Consider the following 21,986-nt stretch of genomic DNA (forward strand, 5'->3'; position numbering starts at 1 on the left):
TAGTGTTAACTTCTCTTGGGTAGGGGGCAGCAATCGGAATTTTGGATGAAAAGCATGCCCAAATTAAACTGCCTGCTTCTCGGGCCCAGAAGATATGATATGGATATAACTGGTAGATCTGGATAGAAAACACTCTAACGTTTTCAAAACTGTTAAAATAGTGTCTGTGAGTATAACAGAACTGATTTTGCAGGCAAAAAACTGAGAAAAATCCATTCGGGAAGTAGTTTTTGTTTTGGTTTTGTAGTTTTCTATTCAATGCCATTACAGTATCCATTGACTTAGGACTCAAATTGCAGTTCCTATGCCTTCCACTAGATGTCAACAGTCTTTAGAAATTGTTTCAGGCTTGTATTCTGAAAAATGAGGAAGTAAGAGCAGTCTGAATGAGTGGACCCTAAAGGGTCACAGAGCTTTTTCATGCGCGTTACCGAGAGAGTGCCTTTCTTGTTTACATTTTATATTGACATCGTTATTGTCCGGTTGAAATATTATCGATTATTTAGGCTAAAAACAACCTGAGGATATAATATTAGCATCGTTTGACATGTTTTTATGAACTTTTTTTGTCTGCCAGTTTTGACTGCGTTTGAGCCTGTGGATTACTGAAGAAAACGCTCGAACAAAACTGAGGTTTTTGGATATAAAGAGACTTTATCGAACAAAAGGAACATTTATTGAGTAAATGAATGTCTGCTGAGTGCAACCATATGAAGATCATCAAAGGTAAGGGATTAATTTTATCTCTATTTCTGACATGTGTAATTCTTCTACTTGAAGAATTACTGTTTGTAATGATTTGTCTGCTGGGCTATGTTCTCAAATAATCGTAAGGTATGCTTTCGCCGTAAAGCATTTTTTAAATCTGACACCGTGGTTGGATTCACAAGAAGTTAATCTTTAAACCATCATTAAGTTTGGAGACGACACAACAGTGGTAGGCCTGATCACGGACAACGACGAGACAGCCTATAGGGAGGAAGTCAGAGACCTGACTGGGTTACTGTCTGTTTCTGTATCTATATTTGAATTTGGCACCCAGCAGTTTCACTGGCTGTTGAAGAGGTGGGACGCTACGTCTCACATACCCAACAGAGGTTAACGTGCAGAAAACCCAGGTTTTTATGAGAGCAGAAATCAGTGAAGCAGATTTCAGAGCACAAGTCAGAATTGGGGCTAGCAACAGTAGATGGGCCAGGGTGTACGTGCACATTTCCAGATATAATCAACAGTAATACAATCAGGGCACGGCAGAGGACAGCTCTGCAGTGCTGATTTATGACATCTGAATGGGCATCAGATGGCAACAAGATCAGATTGGACAGAAATTATATCAGGTAACATGAATACAAAGCTGGCGAGAGGTGGTTAGAATGGGATGGGAGGCCAAAAGTCTGTGTAACCAATAGAGTTAGAGTTCCGAGTGTGGGAACAAACAGTCTGTCCCACGGTTGGGTAAAGAAAGTACGTAGTCAACAAAGCATGCAGGAGTCATGTGGCAAATAGCAAAATACACAAGAAAAAAAGAAAAAATTAAATAACGACTTGGGGCTAGCCATTGAAGTTCAGAGTCACTCGACCCAACAGTGCCTGTGTGCTGGAGGCGAGTGGAAGGGGGGGGGGGGGGGGGGGGGGGACAGGGGGAGACATCCAGGGCAGACGGTGAACAGATCGCCAGGTGTTTACATTTTCTTTGTTTACAAATGTTGGAGTGAAACAAGCTTATATTTGGGGTTCTGATGGGGTACGACCGTTGAACTAAGCTCATGAGGCCTTTATAAGTTAGATTCTTCAAGAATCAATGGTTACATATCATTGATTTATAAGTGCAAAAATGGATGTAGCAACTGCTGACTGCCCGTTTAAGATATACTACAAGTTGTTTGTCGATTGATCTTGAGCATGAGGCAAAGACTTGCAATCACAAAACGTGACAAAACATGTCAATACAAACAACTGCTGTTAGCGATATGAGATGGTTATGATTACTATCTGACAAATAAGAGGCTAGAGCTGACCTGGCTGTGGTAGTTACTCAATAGCGTAGCTTATTCATTCACCGCAGTCGAGAGGGGATGAAACATTAGCTAATATTACATGTCAGTTACAATACTAGCTCAGCACAGCAAATAAACACTAGTATGTTTTTTTTTCTCCTGTTAAGTTAAGCAGCAGTTACCTTGCCAGCTACATCAGTCAAGTAAAGAGCAGCCAGTTTCTGTTACTTTCACAACTCGGTGAAAGAGCACAATGCGTACACTGAACTATGCTCAACTCGCCCATGCTGGTCGAGCCAGTCTTCCAGAAGCTTTGTCTTCACACAGCCGGTCAGCCTGCCCTGTAGTGTCCTCATTGTCCTAAATCCAGTTGGATACACACTCCAAACAGCCTACTTGACCGCTCAGAGGCACCCACATGGTCCTAAAGCACACCATCCCCAGTGAAAGTTGCACCCCTCATGGGAAACAATATCCCAGACAAGCCCCCACTTTGTTACGCTCCCCAACAAGAAACCAAAAATGTTGTGCTCAAACAGAAGGGGGAACTAACAAAGAGGCACTAACAACCAAAACAAAAAAGGTGGGGTTTCTTTTAATATGGAATAAAAAAGTAAGTGGTGCAAACTAAAGGGGAAAAGATAAACGGCTATGTTTTTCACAAACTCAATTTGGAACCACTAAACAGCAGTCAAGCTCTTCCAACATCTCTCATGCCCACAGGAGCAATGGGCCAGCTGCCCTTAAATATCACCTGTGCCAGCACAGGTGAAACTAACGGCTGACTAACGATGCGATAGGTGCAACACATCCTGACTAATGAGGAATATTCCAATCATGGCAAGCCACACCCAAACAGAACCAACATCGAAATTGAAAACGAAATCGAGCAAGACCCCAAAGCATATAACAAGTTGCACGCGACCTGATCGTAATGCCCGTGGTAAATTTGGTTTCACTTTGGATATCCCTTTGGGATTAGTTAGGGACCATCTACAAATTCCACAATGTACATGGGACAATATGTTAAAATTCAAATAGTGCCAAATTTAAATGACTTAACCTCAAACCAGCTATAAATTGTAGAAATTCAATTACAAATTAAAAACATTTTAATGAGAAAAATAAAAAGTGTGCAACATGAAAATGTTGTCTCTTTTACATTGTGTAATTTATTGACGGTTCCTCACTAGCCCCGGAGATAGGCTATCCAAAGTCAAACCAATTTTGCAAAGTTGAAGCTAATTGGCATAACAATTTGGCTAACTCTTTCCACCTGCAAACACATGCGAGAAATCCACATCAAGCCACACCCCGAAACCAACTCACGTTTGAATGCCGCTAGTGTTTTTTTTATGAACAAAATCTAAAACGAGGCCAAATCAGGAAGTACTGTCACCCTTTAAGGTTAGAGCAGGGGTTTTGGTTAGTGTTAGGGTTTAGGGTAAGGACGTACCAAGGATCCCGGATATTACTAGTTGTTGTAGGATCATGAGCTCTGGGTTTCCCACTTGAAAGTACCAGAATCAACCAATAGGAAGCGCTACACAAATAACTTACGTTCATTTTAACTCTGAGGTTCCGAGTCTCCAATACTGCCCTAATGTTATGACAGCCAAGTTTATCTTCAGAATATGCTAATTATAGTAATAGTCCGTCGGATAGCAGAACAGGTGTTTCTATGTCAAACAGTTTTGTTATATTTCAGTGTTCTGTGATGTATATAAAGTGTAATATTGGGATGCAAACTGAAAATGGAATACATTTCAACTCTATATCTGACATGGTACAGGTGTATTATTTTTTAAAGCCTATAACTATGTGTGTGTGAGGTACTTTGTTCCAAAGTAGATTTGTTTTTCTTCTTGGCTTCTTGGCCGGTAGCGGGTGGGAATCGGACAGAAAGCCAGCTGGTTCAGGCGGGAGCAGGATGAAGAAACCGATCTGAGCAGATCTCTACTGTGCGCCATGACAGTGAAGCCTGTAACGTTAGAGCTGTTTATTACTGTGTCTGTGTGAAAAGCATGGAATTAGCTAGGGAAACTGACAGATCAATAACATTATATTGACATAGTTAGTAATACAACTCACACTGCACTGAAAAAACATCAGAATATCAATCTTCAATCATACTCTCTGTTCATCATATATGCATAGTCACTTTAACCATATCTACATGTACATACTACCTCAATCAGCCTGACTAACCGGTGTCTGTACGTAGCCTCACTACTTTTATAGCCTCGCTACTGTATATAGCCTGTCTTTTTACTGTTGTTTTATTTCTTTGCCTACCTATTGTTCACCTAATACCTTTTTTGCACTATTGGTTAGAGCCTGTAAGTAAGCATTTCACTGTAAGGTCTACATGTTGTATTCAGCGCACGCGACAAATAAACTTTGATTTGATTCCGTGACTCCAAATTGACTTCGATATGATGGTTATTATATAAATATTTGCGCATAAAGGAGTTTCCGCCACCATTTCGCACATCATAAATGTTATTGAAACAAAAAGATACCAGCTTGTCTAGTGTATTTTATTTTGTCGACATTTGGAAAGTTTACCGACAAATGTCATGTTTCCATCAGGCCTGTCATGACATTCATTATCCGAGATGGACTTTACTAGCATAAAAAGGCTGGATGAAAACTTGGTTAATTTAAAAAATGTAATATGTTAATTAATAAGGGTCACAAATGTAAATGACAAAATAAGGTATCACCAACTTTATTATAGTTCATCAGACTTTATATTCCAGCAACAACAGCCAGTTAACCTTTTATTAAAGGTGAGATATTGTTGAGTTATGCACACAGAGTCGCTGTATGCAATGAATCTAAGTTAAATGAATAGCCAACAGTGGTTGTGTATGTACTGTGTAAGCATGGTGGCCTGGTGGACTCATCTTAGACAAAGATAATAAAAACAGAAGTTGGCACGATGTCAAGGTTACTTAATACATGGCGACAACCAACCAAGTCAAGCACCAGCATGAAAGGACTGTGTCCTAGCAGAACCCCACTGAAGCTGAGCAGGATTATCCCAAACAACACTACTATAGGGAAACCAGGCACGAGGTTCCTACAGATGTAGGATCTTAAATTGAGCCAGTTTGCTACAGCAGGAAAATTATCCTGCAGCAACAGGAACTGTGAAGTATTATGTGGATTATAATGAATGGACATTTTTGTAGGGTTTGATACATTTTTCATTAGTGGAAATTACAAACTTTAGAAGCCTTTTTAAACCTTAAATGCAATACAAGTTTGCATTTCCTGCTATGCAGGAACAGTCCTGCAACAGGATGACCAAATTAAGATACGGCATATGTAGGCCTATACGCTGCTAGAAGGGTAAGTGTGTCTGGCAATACATTCAGTGCTGTGTCAGCATTTGATGCCTCTACATCACATGCCAACGTTCACATCATAATCCAATAACAAAATCAAATAAACACTTTGCATATCATTTGCATTAAAACAATTCTGTCACATTGACTCTGTATCTCACTGCAAACAAACTACGGCACTCTGTAGTGGAGTCATCTTGTTACTAAATGTAGTCCCCTAAAGTGACAACAGAAGTGAGTGACTCTCAGAAATAAACAGACTGTGTGGGAGATTTCAGTAGCTAGGAAATTAAACCTAAAAGAGACCGGAACCCACTCTTAAAGCAGTTTAAGTGTATGTATCGTAACCTTATTCATTTACTGACCTATACGGCAAAGTGAATACTGAACTTTATTGAACTGAAGCCTAAATGCGACTGTGCTTCATTTTATACAGTCACTTGATTGACATTGCATGCTTGATTGAAGATGGCTGCACAAACTGACAATGGGTGTGACTATATATGATGAATGACCAGGTTATAGTGTTTGCCTATAGAGTGTGCTGAATATTGTATATTATCAGATACCCCTTTTACACATGGTCCAAGCAAGGGCAACACTTGAATCAATTAAGCTTGGCTCTGCTCCCCTGTTATACAGTACCTTATGCAATAGATGGAGGGATTGTGTAAAGACCTCAAGCTAATTTTTTCAAGAGAAAGACATTTTGGCAATATGTGTAACAGGTACAGCATAATCATGACTTCCTATGAGAATTAAACGTAACTATTGAGCTATGTTTATGGATCAATTAGGGAAATTCATCATTATGATCTAACAGTAGCTTCTTAGCTTCTTCTTACACACACAGAAGGCCCGACTTACTAAGCATTTGCACAAGTGCAACATTTTACTGGTTATTTTTCCAAACAGAACCAAACACAATGACTTAAAACAAAATGTAAGAGAAGGAGTAGGTTTCCTAAGATAAAGAAGAAATGTTTCAATTGGTTTCATTTTGTTCCCTTGTATGAACTCACAGGTGCAGTCTTAAGAAAGGTGCAAATGTTTAGTAAATCTGACCCTTGACCTTGGGCCTTACTTCAGCTCTACCCGTGCTCAATATCAATATTATTTTCAAAAAATAAATTGAGAGATGAGAAACAATCTGTGTAAATTGTTGTTGAATTATTAGCTTGTGAAACCAGTGTATATTGAACAATGCAAGAGACTTTCGGACATCGAGATTTAAAAAAGTAGCATTTCTTCCAACCAAAACCAGACGTGAATCTCTTGACAAAACTGTAGAAAATATCTTCAACCAGAGAGGTCAGCTTGGAGTTCCTTGTTTCTACGGACTTCATCGGCATGGATTTCCTGTGATAGAACAAAATGAAAGTTAGAAAAAAAATTGCAATACGATACCGCAGTATAAGTTCATTTAGATATTCCCACTGTTCCCTGTATGTTGTAGCCTATTACACATACATTGACTTTGCTTTGTGTTATGATTAGCGGAGACAGTTTCTCTCTGCTTGTCATGTCATTCGATTGAGAGATAGCCTAGATATATGAGCACAGATAGATAGAACCATAACCTCGTAGAATTGTTCTTAAGAAGGACAAGACATGGTCCAAGACCTTCCTCTATTCTTCATGTTTCAACCTCAACTGCCATCCAACAAAAGTGAAGAAATCTGATTGTATCTGCACTTAGCAATGCTAAATTGTTGGCTTGCCAATGATGTTACAGAATGGAATCTAGTTACAGCCTGGCATTCAGGCTAATAAATTCATGCTATTGCATTTCATCCTGTTGTCACACAGGCTAGGTCATCCTCACTCTTCCAGTAGGTATTCACAATGCATATGTCTACGGCCTTGGTCCTCCTTGTTTTAACCATTACAGTAGCCCCCTAAAACCAAAGAGCACCTCCAACCCTGCCTTTGATACTCTACTCACTACTCGGTACCCACATAACGCTCCACGTCTTTCATTTTTCTAGACTAGGCCATAGCTTCGAATGACAGTCAGTGGGCGATTTACCTTCTCACGGAGCCGCTGCTTTAGCGCATTCAGGTGGGCCTCGCGGTTCTCTTTGTTGACCTCCATCTTGTAGTTGAGTTTCTCCTCTGCCATCTTGCTGAAGTTGTTGTTCTCCTCCAGGGCCTTGAGGAGCACCTCTCGCTCATGCTCCCGCTTCTCAGCCAGCTGCTTCAGGAGCAGGGCTTCCTGAGACTGCAGAGAGAGAAGAGTGAGCGAGATGGTAAAGAGGGAGAAACAGAGAGAGGGGAGTGTGGAAGAGCGATAGATGATGAGAAAGATTGGGGAGAGTGAGTGGAAGCATGATTAGAATTGAGAGGTGAAAAAGATATTGCAGAGACCCATTCTCTGTCATGCTCTCTGTTTACCTTCCTCCTCTCCTCCGCAGCCTCTAGCCTCTTCTGGAGCTCCTCCAGGGAGAGGTCCTTCTTGGGGGGAGAGATCAGGGGCTGGGGCCTGTCAGGAGAGAGGTCAGCAGGGGCCTTCAGGATGACCTCGAAGGCCTGGCCGGATGCCCGCTTGTTTAGGGACTTCACCTCCATGTCTGTGGAGGACAACAGGTATTAGGGTAGTAAGGCTGTGCAGACAGACAGACAGACAGAGAGGGGTAGATTGGACTGACAGACAGAAAGTGTGGCGGAAGAATCAGAATTAGTTAGGTAACATAGATAATTAAGATGTCTTATCTGCATAATATGCTTATATGATTGAACGGTTGAACTTTTGTTATTAGAATGTAACCCTTCGGACTCTGGTGTTGGCAGTTGCACTTCCTCCCTCAGCTGGGGCACAGTCACCTGGGGCCCAGAGAGGGGAGAAGTCAGACTTGTCTATCACATGTCTCTGGTGCTATGCAGAATACCAGAAAGAGAAGAGGACAGGAGGGAACATTGTCTTCATATGCGAATGTGTCTTTACCTATTTTAAACCATGTGAAGGAATGGCGTGATTAATGGGGAACCAATTACTTGTCTCCACAATGTCTGTGCCCAGTCACTCCCTCCTTTGGCCTTGGGGGAGATAAGGTCTGAGACAAGATGTGTGAGGTAGTGTCTGGAACCATTGTATGTCATCTCTGATGTTGCACCTATCCTGGGATAGTGTATGACTTAGAGGCTCACTCCCCTCAGTGAGCTTGTCCAGGCGTATGGTCAAGAAGGGGTTTTACTTGAGATGGAGTTGACAATTGATTTATGCCATAGAATGAGTTGGTGTTTCAGTGTTATGAAGTACCAGGGACGAGATCAGAGCCTCGTCTTAGGGGCCAAACTCTGAACAATAGGAACAGTCTTCATAGCAAATGCTATCTGGCTGCGGGATACTCCTTTCTCATATATCAACTTTCACCTGGTGACCCATTCCATGCATCTGTTGTTTGTCATGTAGACTGAGAGGGCGTATCTTTGCTATAAAATATATTTGTATTCTTCGTATGTCAGAGCTACTCGACACAACGCTTGGGAGTGTTGAGCTGACCAGCCTCATTATTATAGAAGCAATTACTCCATGCTTTCCTTTTGACCTTGTCTCTCCTCGTTATTGATTAGAATTTCTACAACAAAAGACAGACAAACAGAAAGATTGATAGACAGACAGAAAGGGGGATGTTGGACAGACAGAGAGAGAGAGACAGAGAGAGAGACAAAGAGCAAAGATGGGTGGATGGACAAACCATAGAATTACATTCTGAGTATAATTATATGATCTCTATGGGACACAGGCAAACGCATAGAGCTCTTCATCACTAACCTCCATATTGGTAGAGGCTGTTGGGATGTGGTTGTGAGTGGAAGCAGGAGCAGATCAGAGACAGCATGGACATCTCTTTGATCTTGTCCGAGTAGGCTGGAAAAGAGGGAGAGGAGAAGACAGAGTGAGAAAAGGTATCCACAGTTATCCTTGAATCCACTTTTAAATTGGCATCTGGCATTTATTGTGAATGATGCAGTCATTTTGTATTCGCTAAACAGAGCTGATATCATTATCTGATTAGATAATGTATGCACGAAAGGTCTAATGCGAAAAGGTTGAATTCAGGTTGTATTATATATTGCTCATAACAAATGACTGTATGACAGGATGTATGGCATGAATATTTTGGGAGGTTTAATCCCGTCGCCAGTAACATTGGGAGAATTATCAATTATTCATATGTAGACCTTTATCTCTGGTTTTCACTTCACTCACTCACTAGGACTGTGCAGTGTGTGTGTATGTGGTGGGTTATATGTCCATACTGTAGCTTATCCACGGGGACTGTACAGTGTGTGTGGCAGATAAGTGTGTGTCCAAGAGTGTGTTTGTGTTTGTGTATGTGTTAGGGTTCATGACCGGATTAAGCGCAGGGGCTTACCGGGGGTGAAGCCCCTGGGCCCAGGCCCATGGGGGGCCCAAGAGGCAGGAAAAAAATAAAAAATACACTTTTTTATATACAGTATATATTAATATAAATACATTTATATTATTCTTCAATATAGAAAATAGTAAAAGGTTTGGACACACCTACTCATTCAAGGGTTTTTCTTTATTTTGACTATTTTCTACATTGAAGAATAATAGTGAAGACATCAAAACTATGAAATAACACATATGGAGTCATGTAGTAACCAAAAAAGTTTCAAACAAATGTGTTGTGACAAGGTAGGAGTGGTATACAGAAGACAGCCCTAATTGGTAAAAGACCAAGTCCATATTATAGCAAGAACAGTTCAGATAAACAAAGAGAAACGACAGTCCATCATTACTTTAAGACAGAAAATGTAAATAACTTTCTTTCTTCAAGTGCAGTTGCAAAAACCATCAAGCACTTTGATGAATCTGGCTCTCATGAGGAACGTCAAAGGAAAGGAAGACCCAGAGTTACCTCTGCTGCAGAGGATAAGTTCTAGAGTTAAATCCTATCCTACCGATCCTCGACTTTGGCGATGTCATTTACAAAATAGCTTCCAATACTCCAATACAGAAAACTGGATGCAGTCTATCACAGTGCCATCCGTTTTGTCACCAAAGCCCCTTATACCACTGCGACCTGTATGCGCTAGTCGGCTGGCCCTCGCTACATATTCGTCGCCAGACCCACTGGCTCCAGGTCATCTATAAGTCTATGCTAGGTAAAGCTCCGCCTTATCTCAGCTCACTGGTCTCGATAACAACACCCACCCGTAGCACGCGCTCCAGCAGGTGCTACGGGTGGGTGGTCACTGGTCATCCCCAAAGCCAACACCTCCTTTGGCCGCCTTTCCTTCCAGTTCTCTGCTGCTAATGACTGGAACGATTTGCAAAAATCGCTGAAGCTGGAGACTTATATTTCCCTCGCTAACTTTAAACATCAGCTATCTGAGCAGCTAACCGATCGCTACAGCTGTACATAGCCCACCCAATCTACCTACCTCATCCCCATATTGTTTTTATCTACTTTTCTGCTCTTTTGCACACCAGTATTTCTACTTGCATATCACCATCTGCTCATCTATCACTCCAGTGTTAATTTGCTAAATTGTAGTTACCTCGCTACTATGGCCTATTTATTGCCTTACCTCCTCACGCCATTTGCACACACTGTATATAGACTTTCTTTTTTTATATTGTGTTATTGACTGTACGCTTGTTTATTCCATGTGTAACTCTGTGTTGTTGTTTGTGTCGCACTGCTTTGCTTTATCTTGGCCAGGTCGCAGTTTTAAATGAGAACTTGTTCTCAAATAGCTTACCTGGTTAAATAAAGGTGAAATAAAAAAATTAAAAAATAATTAAATGAACCTCAGATTTCAGCCCAAATAAATGCTTCACAGATTTCAAGTAACAGACTCATCTCAACAACAACTGTTCAGAGGACACTGCTGTGAATCAGGCCTTCATGGTCGAATTGCTGCAAGAAACCACTACTAAAGGACACCAAAAAGAAGAAGAGACTTGCTTGGGCCAAGAACCACGAGCAATAGACATTAGACTGGTGGTAATCTGTCCTTTGGTCTGATGAGTCCAAATTTGAGATTTTTGGTTCCAAACGCCATGTCTTTGTGAGACGCAGAGTAGGTGAACGGGTGATCTCCGCATGTGTGGTTACCACCGTGAAACATGGAGGAACATCAGTGCCTGACCTCACTATTGCTCTTGAGGTTGAATGGAAGCAAATCCAGCAATTCTCCAACATCTAGTCATAGCAGCAAAGGGGTGACCAACTCCATATTAATGCCCATGATTTTGGAATGAGATGTTTGACGACCAGGTGTCCACATACTTTTGGTCATGTAGTGTAGCAGTAGCGGAGATTCAGCACCATGGATTGTGCCGCGGTTGATCAAATTCCGGCAAATCTAACTAGTCAAGCCCGTGCACTCACTTGTGTTATTGTAACATCATGGAACAATGTTGCAAATGTCTATTTCCAAGAGCGCATTTGTGGACACAAGGTATCAGCCGTTTTGTTAACAGTGATTAGCTGCAGTTTGTATTATACGCCTGTGCCAGTGTCACAATGCTAGTTTGGAGATCTGTGAATGTGAGATGGAGATTTCCTTCAGTAAACTGCGTCGATTTGTCGCGTGTAGCCTACACATGATAGTCAGCAATGCAATTTATAGAAGTCATGCAAGTAAGTGATGTTTTGTATTGGAGACTTTAAGTTGAGTAGGCTAAATATAGTAGGGTTAGCGTTGTGATGACTGGTCTAATGTATGAATGAAGCCAGAGAGTTGATATGTCTGGCTCATGCAGCAATTCCCACGTCCATATATTTTTTTTTGCATTAGTGTGGCATAAACATTTTATATTATTGGTCCACAGGATCCGTCATTATTATTCTCAGGAAACAGAAAGGAGCAGGGTTGATTTCAAGGTTTTACTGCTAACCTACAAAGCATTACATGGGCTTGCTCCTACCTATCTTTCCGATTTGGTCCTGCTGTACATACCTACACGTACGCTACGGTCACAAGATGCAGGCCTCCTAATTGTCCCTAGAATTTCTAAGCAAACAGCTGGAGGCAGGGCTTTCTCCTATAGAGCTCAATTTTTATGGAATGGTCTGCCTACCCATGTGAGAGACGCAGACTCGGTCTCAACCTTTAAGTCTTCACTGAAGACTCATCTCTTCAGTAGGTCATATGATTGAGTGTAGTCTGGCCCAGAAGTGTGAAGGTGAACGGAAAGGCTCTGGAGCAACGAACCGCCCTTGCTGTCTCTGCCTGGCCGGTTCCCCTCTCTCCACTGGGATTCTCTGCCTCTAACCCTATTACAGGGGCTGAGTCACTGGCTTATTGGTGCTCTTCCATGCCGTCCCTAGGAGGGGTGCGTCACTTGAGTGGGTTGAGTCAATGACGTGGTCTTCCTGTCTGGCTTGGCGCCCCCCCTTGGGTTGTGCCGTGGCGGAGATCTTTGTGGGCTATACTCGGCCTTGTCTCAGGATGGTAAGTTGGTGGTTGAAGATATCCCTCGAGTGGTGTGGGGTCTGTGCTTTGGCAAAGTAGGTGGGGTTATATCCTGCCTGTTTGGCCCTGTCCAGGGGTATCATCAGATGGGGCCACAGTGTCTCCTGACCCCTCCTGTCTCAGCCTCCAGTATTTATGCTGCAGTAGTTTATGTGTCGGGGGGCTAGGGTCAGTCTGTTATATCTGGAGTATTTCTCCTGTCTTATCCGGTGTCCTGTGTGAATTTAAGTATGCTCTCTCTAATTCTCTCTTTCTCTCTTTCTTTCTTTCTCTCTCTCGGAGGACCTGAGCCCTAGGACCATGCCTCAGGACTACCTGGCATGAAGACTCCTTGCTGTCCCCAGTCCACCTGGCCGTGCTGCTGCTCCAGTTTCAACTGTTCTGCCTGCGGCTATGGAACCCTGACCTGTTCACCGGACATGCTACCTGTCCCAGACCTGCTGTTTCCAACGCTCTAGAGACAGCAGGAGCGGTAGAGATACTCTCAATGATCGGCTATGAAAAGCCAACTGACATTTACTCTTGAGGTGCTGACTTGTTGCACCCTCGACAACTACTCTGATTATTATTATTTTACCATGCTGGTCATTTATGAACATTTGAACATCTTGGCCATGTTCTGTTATAATCTCCACCCGGCACAGCCAGAAGAGGACTGGCCACCCCTCATAGCCTGGTTCCTCTCTAGGTTTCTTCCTAGGTTTTGGCCTTTCAAGGGAGTTTTTCTTAGCCACCGTGCTTTTACACCTGCATTGCTTGCTGTTTGGGGTTTTAGGCTGGGTTTCTGTACAGCACTTTGAGATATCAGCTGATGTAAGAAGGGCTATATAAATAAATTTGATTTGGTCGGAAAGTCTCGGAATACCGGTATTGAACCCTAGCTGACGGTGAGTGACAATGGAACTGGTTAATACTGAAAAAAAGATTTTTCAACTAAGCCAACAATGAACATAGTGGAAGTTGTGCCTGTTCCCGTTTTAGCTAACTGCCTTTTGTTTTTATGCCAAATCATGTTTGGGCAGCAATGAAGGAGTTGTCTGAGGCAGAAACATGCACACAGGCTAGAAGTTGGATGACACTAAAGTTACAATTGCAGGCGGCAAACTTCCTTCCTATTGACTCCTCACTGTGCTCTGGCTCATGTAATATTTACGTAGCGTCAGTGATAATGATTCGACCCGTCACAGAGCACTTTCAGGTTCGGTTGGATTGTGCACTGTGAACCAACACTTGTGAGGAGACGGCTCAAAAAAAAATGTTGCGGCAGGGCCAGCACGCAACACACGTGCCAGTAGCAAGGATGGCCTCAACACGACTGAACTTGGCTGAGTTCATCATAGTTCATTCCTCTCTGTAGCAGCAACTTTCAGTGTCACAAGATCTTTGTCAACAGGGGTTTGAACTCCTTCCTAGAAATGACGCTCTGTATCTGTGTAAAATAAAGAGAGATCTTCACTGACGTGTAACGAGGGTCCGTGTGCTGAAACGCCTATGTCGATATTCCATAAAAAAATCTGCCGTTTCCAGCTACAATAGTCATTTACAACAGTAACAATGTCCACACTGCATTTCTGATCAATTTGATGTTATTTTAATGGACAAAAAATGTGCTTTTCTTTCAAAAACAAGGACATTTCTAAGTGAACCCAAACTTTTGAACGGTAGTGTATATACTTGATTTAGTTCTGTAGGGATTTTTATGAAATTGCTTCTTTCAATTTTTGACAGACATGTACCTGTTAAGAAACTGACTGTTAGAACAGTTAAGGCTCCATGGATTGATGTGGAATTTAAAAACTGTATGGTTGAAAGAGATACGGGGGGGGGAGTGTCACAAAAAGATGAAGAAACTGTATTATGAAGCCAGTATCTTTAAGGCTCCATGGATTGATGTGGAATTTAAAAACTGTATGGTTGAAAGAGATACGGGGGGGGTGTCACAAAAAGAAGAAGAAACTGTATTATGAAGTCAGTATCGATGATATAAAGAATGATGGGAAAAAAACTTTGGAGTACTTTAAATGAAATGATGGGCCGAAAGACAAATTCAACTCCATCTTTCATCGAATCAGATGGCTTATTCATCACAAAACCATTTGATGTTGCTAATTATTTTAATGATTACTTAATTAGCAAAGTGGGCAAACTTAGGCAGGAAATAAAATCAAATCAAATGCGTCACATGCACCGAATACAACAGATGTAGACCTTACAGTGAAATGCTTACTTCAAGCCCTTAACCAACAATGCAGTTGTAAGAAAATACCAAAAAAAGTAAGAAATAAAAGTAACAAATAATTAAAGAGCAGCAGTAAAATAACAATAGCGAGGCTATATATACAGGGGGTTCCGGTTAGTCAATGTGTGGGGGCACCGGTTAGTCAAAGTGATTGAGGTAATATGTACATGTAGGTAGAGTTATTAAAGTGACTATGCATAGATAATAACAGAGAGTAGCAGCAGCGTAGAAGAGGGAGGGAGCAATGCAAATAGTCTGGGTAGCCATTTGATTAGATGTTCAGGAGTCTTATGGCTTGGGGATAAAAGCTGTTTAGAAGATTCTTGGACCTAGACTTGGCGCTCTGGTACTGCTTGCCATGCGGTAGCAGAGAGAACAGTCTATGACTAGGGTGGCTGGAGTCTTTGACCATTTTTAGGGCCTTCCTCTGACACAGCCTGGTATAGAGGTCCTGGATGGCAGGAAGCTTGGCCCTGGTGATGTACTGGGTTGTACGCACCACCCTCTGTAGTGCCTTGCGGTCGGAGCCCGAGCAGATGCCATACCAGGCAGTGATGCAACCCGTCAGGATGCTCTCGATGGTGCAGCTGTAAAACATTTTGAGGATCTGAGGACCCATGCCAAATCTCTTCAGTCTCCTGAGGGGGAATTGGTTTTGTCATGCCCTCTTCACGACTGTCTTGGTGTGCTTGGACCATGTTAGTTTGTTGGTGATGTGGATGACAAGGAACTTGAAGCTCTCAACCTGCTCCACTTCAGCCCTGTCGATGAGAATTGGGGTGTGCTCAGTCCTCCTTTTCCTGTAGTCCACAATCATCTCCTTTGTCTTGATCACGTTAAGGGAGCGGTTGTTGTCCTTGCACCACACGGTCAGGTCTCTGACCTCCTGTTACGCGGGGCGGTGCAGGTGAACCCAAATGCAGACTCAGACGAGGAGACAAGGATAGCTAACCAATGTATTTATTGAAAAGCGGGAGAGGAGATGGGACTGCACGTCCAGGGGAATCTCGGGCAGGTAGTATGGAATCCGGACTAAGGCTGAGGCTGGGGGCAAGAAGATTAGGAACCGGGTAAGCAGGTCTGGAGCGGAATCCAATGAAGTAGTGTGTTAGGATTTGGGTACACTGATCCAAGATCTGTGACTACTGGAAATATCTACCCACCGCATGTTCATAAATTCTCCCAGACACCCAAGGTAATTTAATAGATACCGGTGTAATCAGACAATCGCAAACACAGGCACTGTTTCCCTGGCGACACAGTTTGTGGGTCAGACTGAGTGCAGACCCAACCCTCCCCTTCTCTCCACCCACTGCAGCAGGGCTACTCAATTGAGCAGCTCAGGGATGGAAGGTTAGTTCATTTGTGTGTGTGTGTGTTTGCATATGAGTGAGCACTATGTAAAATAATGGCCTGTGGGACGATTTTAGACAAAGATTATACATTTAGATGTTGACATGATGTCAAAGCGCCAACCAACTTAGTCAAGCACCACAATGAAGGGATTGTGTCCTAGCGTGCACACTCTATGTGTAGTGAAATTAATGGCCTACAGTGTTTGTGTGTGTCAGTGAGTGTGCGTGCATGTGTTGCATGGAGTGAGAGAGACAGAGAGAGGGTGGGAGGGTAGCTTGTGTGTGTCTGTGTGAGTCTACTGCTCCTAAAAACAGATACAATCACTGTGTGTTACCATGGTGATATCGCTTCTCTGCTTGGCAGAGAATAGGTCTTCTATCAGCTAGAGCCAGGGAGCCATGTCTGAAACAGCAGTCATAACCAGAATAACCAGAACACCTTAAGGCTATGTTCTACAGCGGAAAGAAAAAGTATGTGAACCCTTTGCGATTACCTGGATTTCTGCATAAATTAGTCCGACATTTTGATCTGATCTTCATCTTAATCACAACAATAGATGAACACAGTGTGCTTAAACTAATAACACACAAAATATTGTATTTTTCTTGTCGAAATTGAATATATCACTTCAACATTCCCAGTGTAGGTTGGGGAAAAGTATGTGAACCCCAAGGCTAATGCCTTTTCCAAAAGCTAATTGGAGTCAGGGGTCAGCTAACCTGGAGTCCAATCAATGAGACATGTTAGGTTCTTATTTTACAGAGTAAATAACTCACAGACACTAGAGAAGCTTAACCAAGTTTAATTCTTCCCAAAGGGTCGTAACAGCTGCAATTCAGACGAAGAAAAGGGCTTCCCCCGTGGTGGTAAGTCTCCTCCTTAAATCTAAACATTGCATCCTTCTTGCTAAGCAGGGAACTAAGTGATATGAGCCTTCAACGGTTTCTCCCCTTATCAGTACTGTCACATGTCTTTAATATCTCAATGTTCCAAGTTTCCCCCGAATGCAACAGACAAGATTGGAGATCTTGGTTAGAGCTGCCTTGCCCTATAAAAAAAACCACACACAAAATTTGAGTTTACTATTCACAAGAGGCATTGCCTGATGTGAACCATGCCTCAAACGAAAGAGATCTCAGAAGACCTAAGATTAAGAAATATTGACTTGCTTTAAGCTGGAAAGGGTTACAAAAGTATCTCTAAAAGTCTTGATGTTCATCAGTCCACAGTAAGACAAATTGTCTATAAATGGAAAAAGTTCAGCACTGTTGCTACTCTCCTTAGGAGTGGCCGTCTTGCAAAGATGACTGCAAGTGCACAGTGCAGAATGCTCAATGAGGTTAAGAATAATCCTAGAGTGTCAGCTAAAGACTTACATAAATCTCTAGAACATGCTAACATCTCTGTTGACGAGTCCACGATATGTTAAACACTAAACAAGAATGGTGTTCATGGGAGGACACCCCGGAAGAAGCCACTGTTGTTAAAAAAAAAACATTGCTGCACGTCTGAAATTTGCTAAAGAGCACCCTGATGCTCCACAGCGCTTCTGGCAAAATATTCTGTGGACAGATTAAACTAAAGTTGAGTTGTTTGGAAGGAACACACAATACTATGTGTGATTTAAAAAATGCACAGCACACCAACATCAAAATCTCTTCCCAACTGTAAAGTATGGTGGAGGGAGCATCATGGTTTGGGGCTGCTTTGCTGCCTCAGGGTTTGGACAGCTTGCTATCATTGACGGAAACATGAATTCCCAAGTTTATCAAGACATTTTGCAGGAGATTGTAAGGCTATCTGTCTGCCAATTGAAGCTCAGCAGAAGTTGGGGGATGCAACAGGACAACGACCCAAAACACAGAAGTAAATCAACAACAGAATGGTTTCAACAGAAGAAAATACGCCATCTGGTGTGGCCCTGTCAGAGTCCTGACCTCAACCTGATTTAAAATGCTGTGGCATGACTTCGAGAGTGGTTCACACCAGACATCCTAAGAATATTGTTGAACTGAAACAGTTTTGTAAAGTTTAATCAAATCAAAGTGTATTTGTCACGAACACAACAGGTGTAGACCTTAGAGTGAAATGCTTACTTACAGGCTCTAACCAACAGTGCAAAAAAAGGTATTAGGTGAGCAGTAGGTAAGTAAAGAAATAAAAACAACAGTAAAAAGACAGTGAAAAAGAGCATTAAAGAGGCTATAACAGTAGTGAGGCTTTATACAGGCACCGGTTAGTCGGGCTGATTGAGGTAGTATGTACATGTAGATATGTTTATAGTGACTGCATATATGATAAACAGAGAGTAGCAGTAGCATGAAAGAGGGGTTGGCGGGTGGTGGGTGGCGGGAAACAATGCAGATAGCCCGGTTAGCCAATGTGCGGGGGCACTGGTTGGTCGGGCCAATTGAGGTAGTATGTACATGAATGTATAGGTAAAGTGACTATGCATATATGATAAACAGAGAGTAGCAGCAGCGTAAAAGAGGGGTTGGGGGGGGGCACACAATGCAAATAGTCCGGGTAGCCATTTGATTACCTGTTCAGGAGTCTTATGGTTTGGGGGTAAAAACTGTTGAGAAGCCTTTTTGTCCTAGACTTGGCACTCCGGTACCGCTTGAAATGCGGTAGTAGAGAGAACAGTCTATGACTGGGGTGGCTGGGGTCTTTGACAATTTTTAGGGCCTTCCTCTGACACCGCCTGGTGTAGAGGTCCTGACATTAAATCTGAGTAAAAATTCCCTGTCTTAGGTCAGTTAGGATCAGCACTTTATTTTAAGAATGTGAAATGTCAGAATAATAGTAGAGAGACTGATTTATTTCAGCTTTTATTTCATCACATTCCCAGTGGGTCAGAAGTTTACATACACTCAATTAGTATTTGGTAATATTGCCTTTAAATTGGTTAACTTGGGTCAAATGTTTGGGGTAGCCTTTCACAAGCTTCCCACAATAAGTTGGGTGAATTTTGTCCCATTCGTCTTGACAGAGCTGGTATAACTGAGTCAGGTTTGTAGGCCTCCTTGCTCGCACACGCCTTTTCAGTTCTGCCAACACATTTTCTATAGGATTGAGGTCAGGGCTTTGTGATGGCCACTCCAATATCTTGACTTTGTTGTCCTTAAGCCATTTTGACACAACTTTGGAAGTATGCTTGGGGTCATTGTTCATTTGGAAGACCCATTTGCGAACAAGCTTTAACTTCCTGACTGATGTCTTGAGATGTTGCTTCAATATACAGTATCCACATAATTTTCCTCCCTCATGATGCCATCTATTTTGTGAAGTGCACCAGTCCCTCCTGCAGCAAAGCACCCCCACAACATGATGCTGCCACCCCTGTGCTTCACGGTTGGGATGGTGTTCTTCGGCTTGCAATCCTCTCCCTTTTTCCTCCAAACATAACGATGGTCATTATGGCCAAACAGTTCTGTTTTTGTTTCATCAGACCAGAGGACATTTCTCCAAAAAGTAAAATCTTTGTCCTCATGTGCAGTTGCAAACCGTAGTCTGGCTTTTTTATGGCGGTTTTGGAGCAGTGGCTTCTTCCTTGCTGAGCGGCCTTTCAGGTTATGTTTATATAGGACTAGTTTTACTGTGGATATAGATACTTTTGTACCTGTTTCCTCCAGCAACTTCACACGGTCCTTTGCTGTTGTTCTGGGATTGATTTGCACTTTTCGCACCAAAGTACGTTCATCTCTAGGAGACAGAACAGCTTCTAAAGCCATGACATACTTTTCTGGAATTTTCCAAACTGTTTAAGTCACAGTCAAGTAAATGTATGTAAACTTCTGACCCAATGGAATTGTGATACAGTTAATTATAAGTGAAATAATCTGTCTGGAAACAATTGTTGGAAAAATTACTTGTGTAATGCACAAAGTTAATGTCCTAACCGACTTGCCAAAACTATAGTTTGTTAACAAGACATTTCTGGAGTGGTTAAAAAATGAGTTTTAATGACTCCAACCTGAGTGTATGTAAACTTCTGACTTCAATTGTATATATACAGGGGGTTCCGGTTAGTCAATGTGTGGGGGCAACGGTTAATCAAGGTAATTAAGGTAATATGTACATGTAGGTAGAATAATTAAAGTACCTATGCATAGATAATAACAGAGAGTAGCAGCAGCGTAGAAGAGGGAGGGGGGCAATGCAAATAGTCTGGGTAGCCATTTGATTAGATGTTCTGGAGTCTTATGACTTGGGGTAAAAGCTGTTTAGAAGCCTCTTGGACCTAGACTTGAAGCTCCGGCACCTCTTGCCGTGTGGTAGCAGAGAGAACAGTCTATGACTAGTGTCCCTGAGTCTTTTTAGGGCCTTTGACAATGGCTGTTATAGAGGTCCGGGATGGCAGGAAGCTTGGCCCCGGTGATGTACTGGGCTGTACGCACCACCCTCTGTAGTGCCTTGCGGTCGGAGCCCGAGCAGTTGCCATACCAGGCAGTGATGCTACCAGTCAGGATGCTCTCGATGGTGCAGCTGTAGAACCTTTTGAGGATCTGAGGACCCATGCCAAATCTCTTCAGTCTCCTGAAGGGGAATTGGTTTTGTCATGCCCTCTTCACGACTGTCCTGGTGTGCTTGGACCATGTTAGTTTGTTGGTGATGTGGACGACAAGGAACTTGAAGCTCTCAACCTGCTCCACTACAGCCCTGTCGATGAGAATTGGGGCGTGCTCAGTCCCCCTTTTCCTGTAGTCCACAATCATCTCCTGTGTCTTGATCACATTGAGGGAGAGGTTGTTGTCCTTGCACCACACGGTCAGGTCTCTGACCTCCTGTTACGCGGGGCGGTGCAGGTGAACCCAAATGCAGACTCAGGCGAGGAGACAAGAATAGGTAACCAATGTATTTATTGAAAAGCGGAAGAGGAGATGGGGTGCAGTCCAGGGGAATCTCGGGCGGGTGGTATGGAATCCGGATTTAGGCTGAGGCTGGGGTTAAGGAGATTAGGAACCGGGTAAGCAGGTCTGGAGCGGAATCCAATTAAGCAGTAGAGCGGGGATCCAGAGCAGAGAAGCAGGACTGAGGAGACGAGGTACTGGAGACAGGTACCAGAGTTAGAGCAGACGGGACTGTAGCAGAGAGAAAAAGCAGCGTGAGGCTTGTGAAAACAGGCACAACAGGATAACTAAATCTTTGCAGGAACAAACAGCTAGAAATGCAGACTGACTGAGTAGAGGCTGCGATCTGGTAGCGTGGAAGTGGCAGGACTGAGTATTTGTAGGGTTCTTGATTATGGAACAGGTTGCAGCTGCTGGGAATCTGCTCTGCTTACAGCACACCTGTCTCCACTCACACAATCACATATACACACAGGGAGAGAAGGAGAGAGAGAGAGAGCACTGGGGGAGTGGTGGCAGGTTAGGGTGGTCCAGGGTGATAAGTGGAGGGCGTGGCAGGAGTAGATGTAACACCTCCTCCCTATAGGCTGTCCCCTCGTTGTTGGTGAACCTCCCTATAGGCTGTCTCGTTGTTGTTGGTGATCAGGCCTGGCACTGTTGTGTCATCTGCAAACTTAATAATGGTGTTGGAGTCGTGCCTGGCCGTGCAGTCATGAGTGAACAGGGAGTACAG

General features: G+C 42.8%; 1 protein-coding gene across 1 annotated transcript; it reads right to left on the bottom strand.

Annotated features, from left to right (window-relative positions):
- Positions 1-5,299: 5,299 nt before the first annotated feature.
- Positions 5,300-9,306, bottom strand: LOC120022107 (stathmin-3-like). The gene is made up of 4 exons (XM_038965942.1): positions 9,126-9,306; positions 7,745-7,920; positions 7,380-7,571; positions 5,300-6,709 (listed from the first exon to the last, which is right to left on the bottom strand). The coding sequence occupies exons 1-4, from the start codon at positions 9,304-9,306 to the stop codon at positions 6,650-6,652; spliced, it is 609 nt and encodes a 202-aa protein (XP_038821870.1). The 3' UTR covers positions 5,300-6,649.
- Between the last annotated feature and the right edge of the window lie 12,680 nt (positions 9,307-21,986).

The sequence above is a fragment of the Salvelinus namaycush genome, chromosome 2, assembly GCF_016432855.1.
Source record: "Salvelinus namaycush isolate Seneca chromosome 2, SaNama_1.0, whole genome shotgun sequence".
NCBI lineage: Eukaryota > Metazoa > Chordata > Actinopteri > Salmoniformes > Salmonidae > Salvelinus > Salvelinus namaycush.

Bases quoted from the DNA above. Each gene is read 5' to 3' on its own strand.
- LOC120022107 (XM_038965942.1), bottom strand. From the start codon at position 9,306: ATGCCAGATGCCAATTTAAAAGTGGATTCAAGGATAACTGTGGATACC. The intron at 7,921-9,125 runs GTTAGTGATGAA...TGTCCTCCACAG, and splicing joins CAGCCTCTACCAATATGGAG to ACATGGAGGTGAAGTCCCTA. The intron at 7,572-7,744 runs GTAAACAGAGAG...CTCTCTCTGCAG, and splicing joins CTGCGGAGGAGAGGAGGAAG to TCTCAGGAAGCCCTGCTCCT.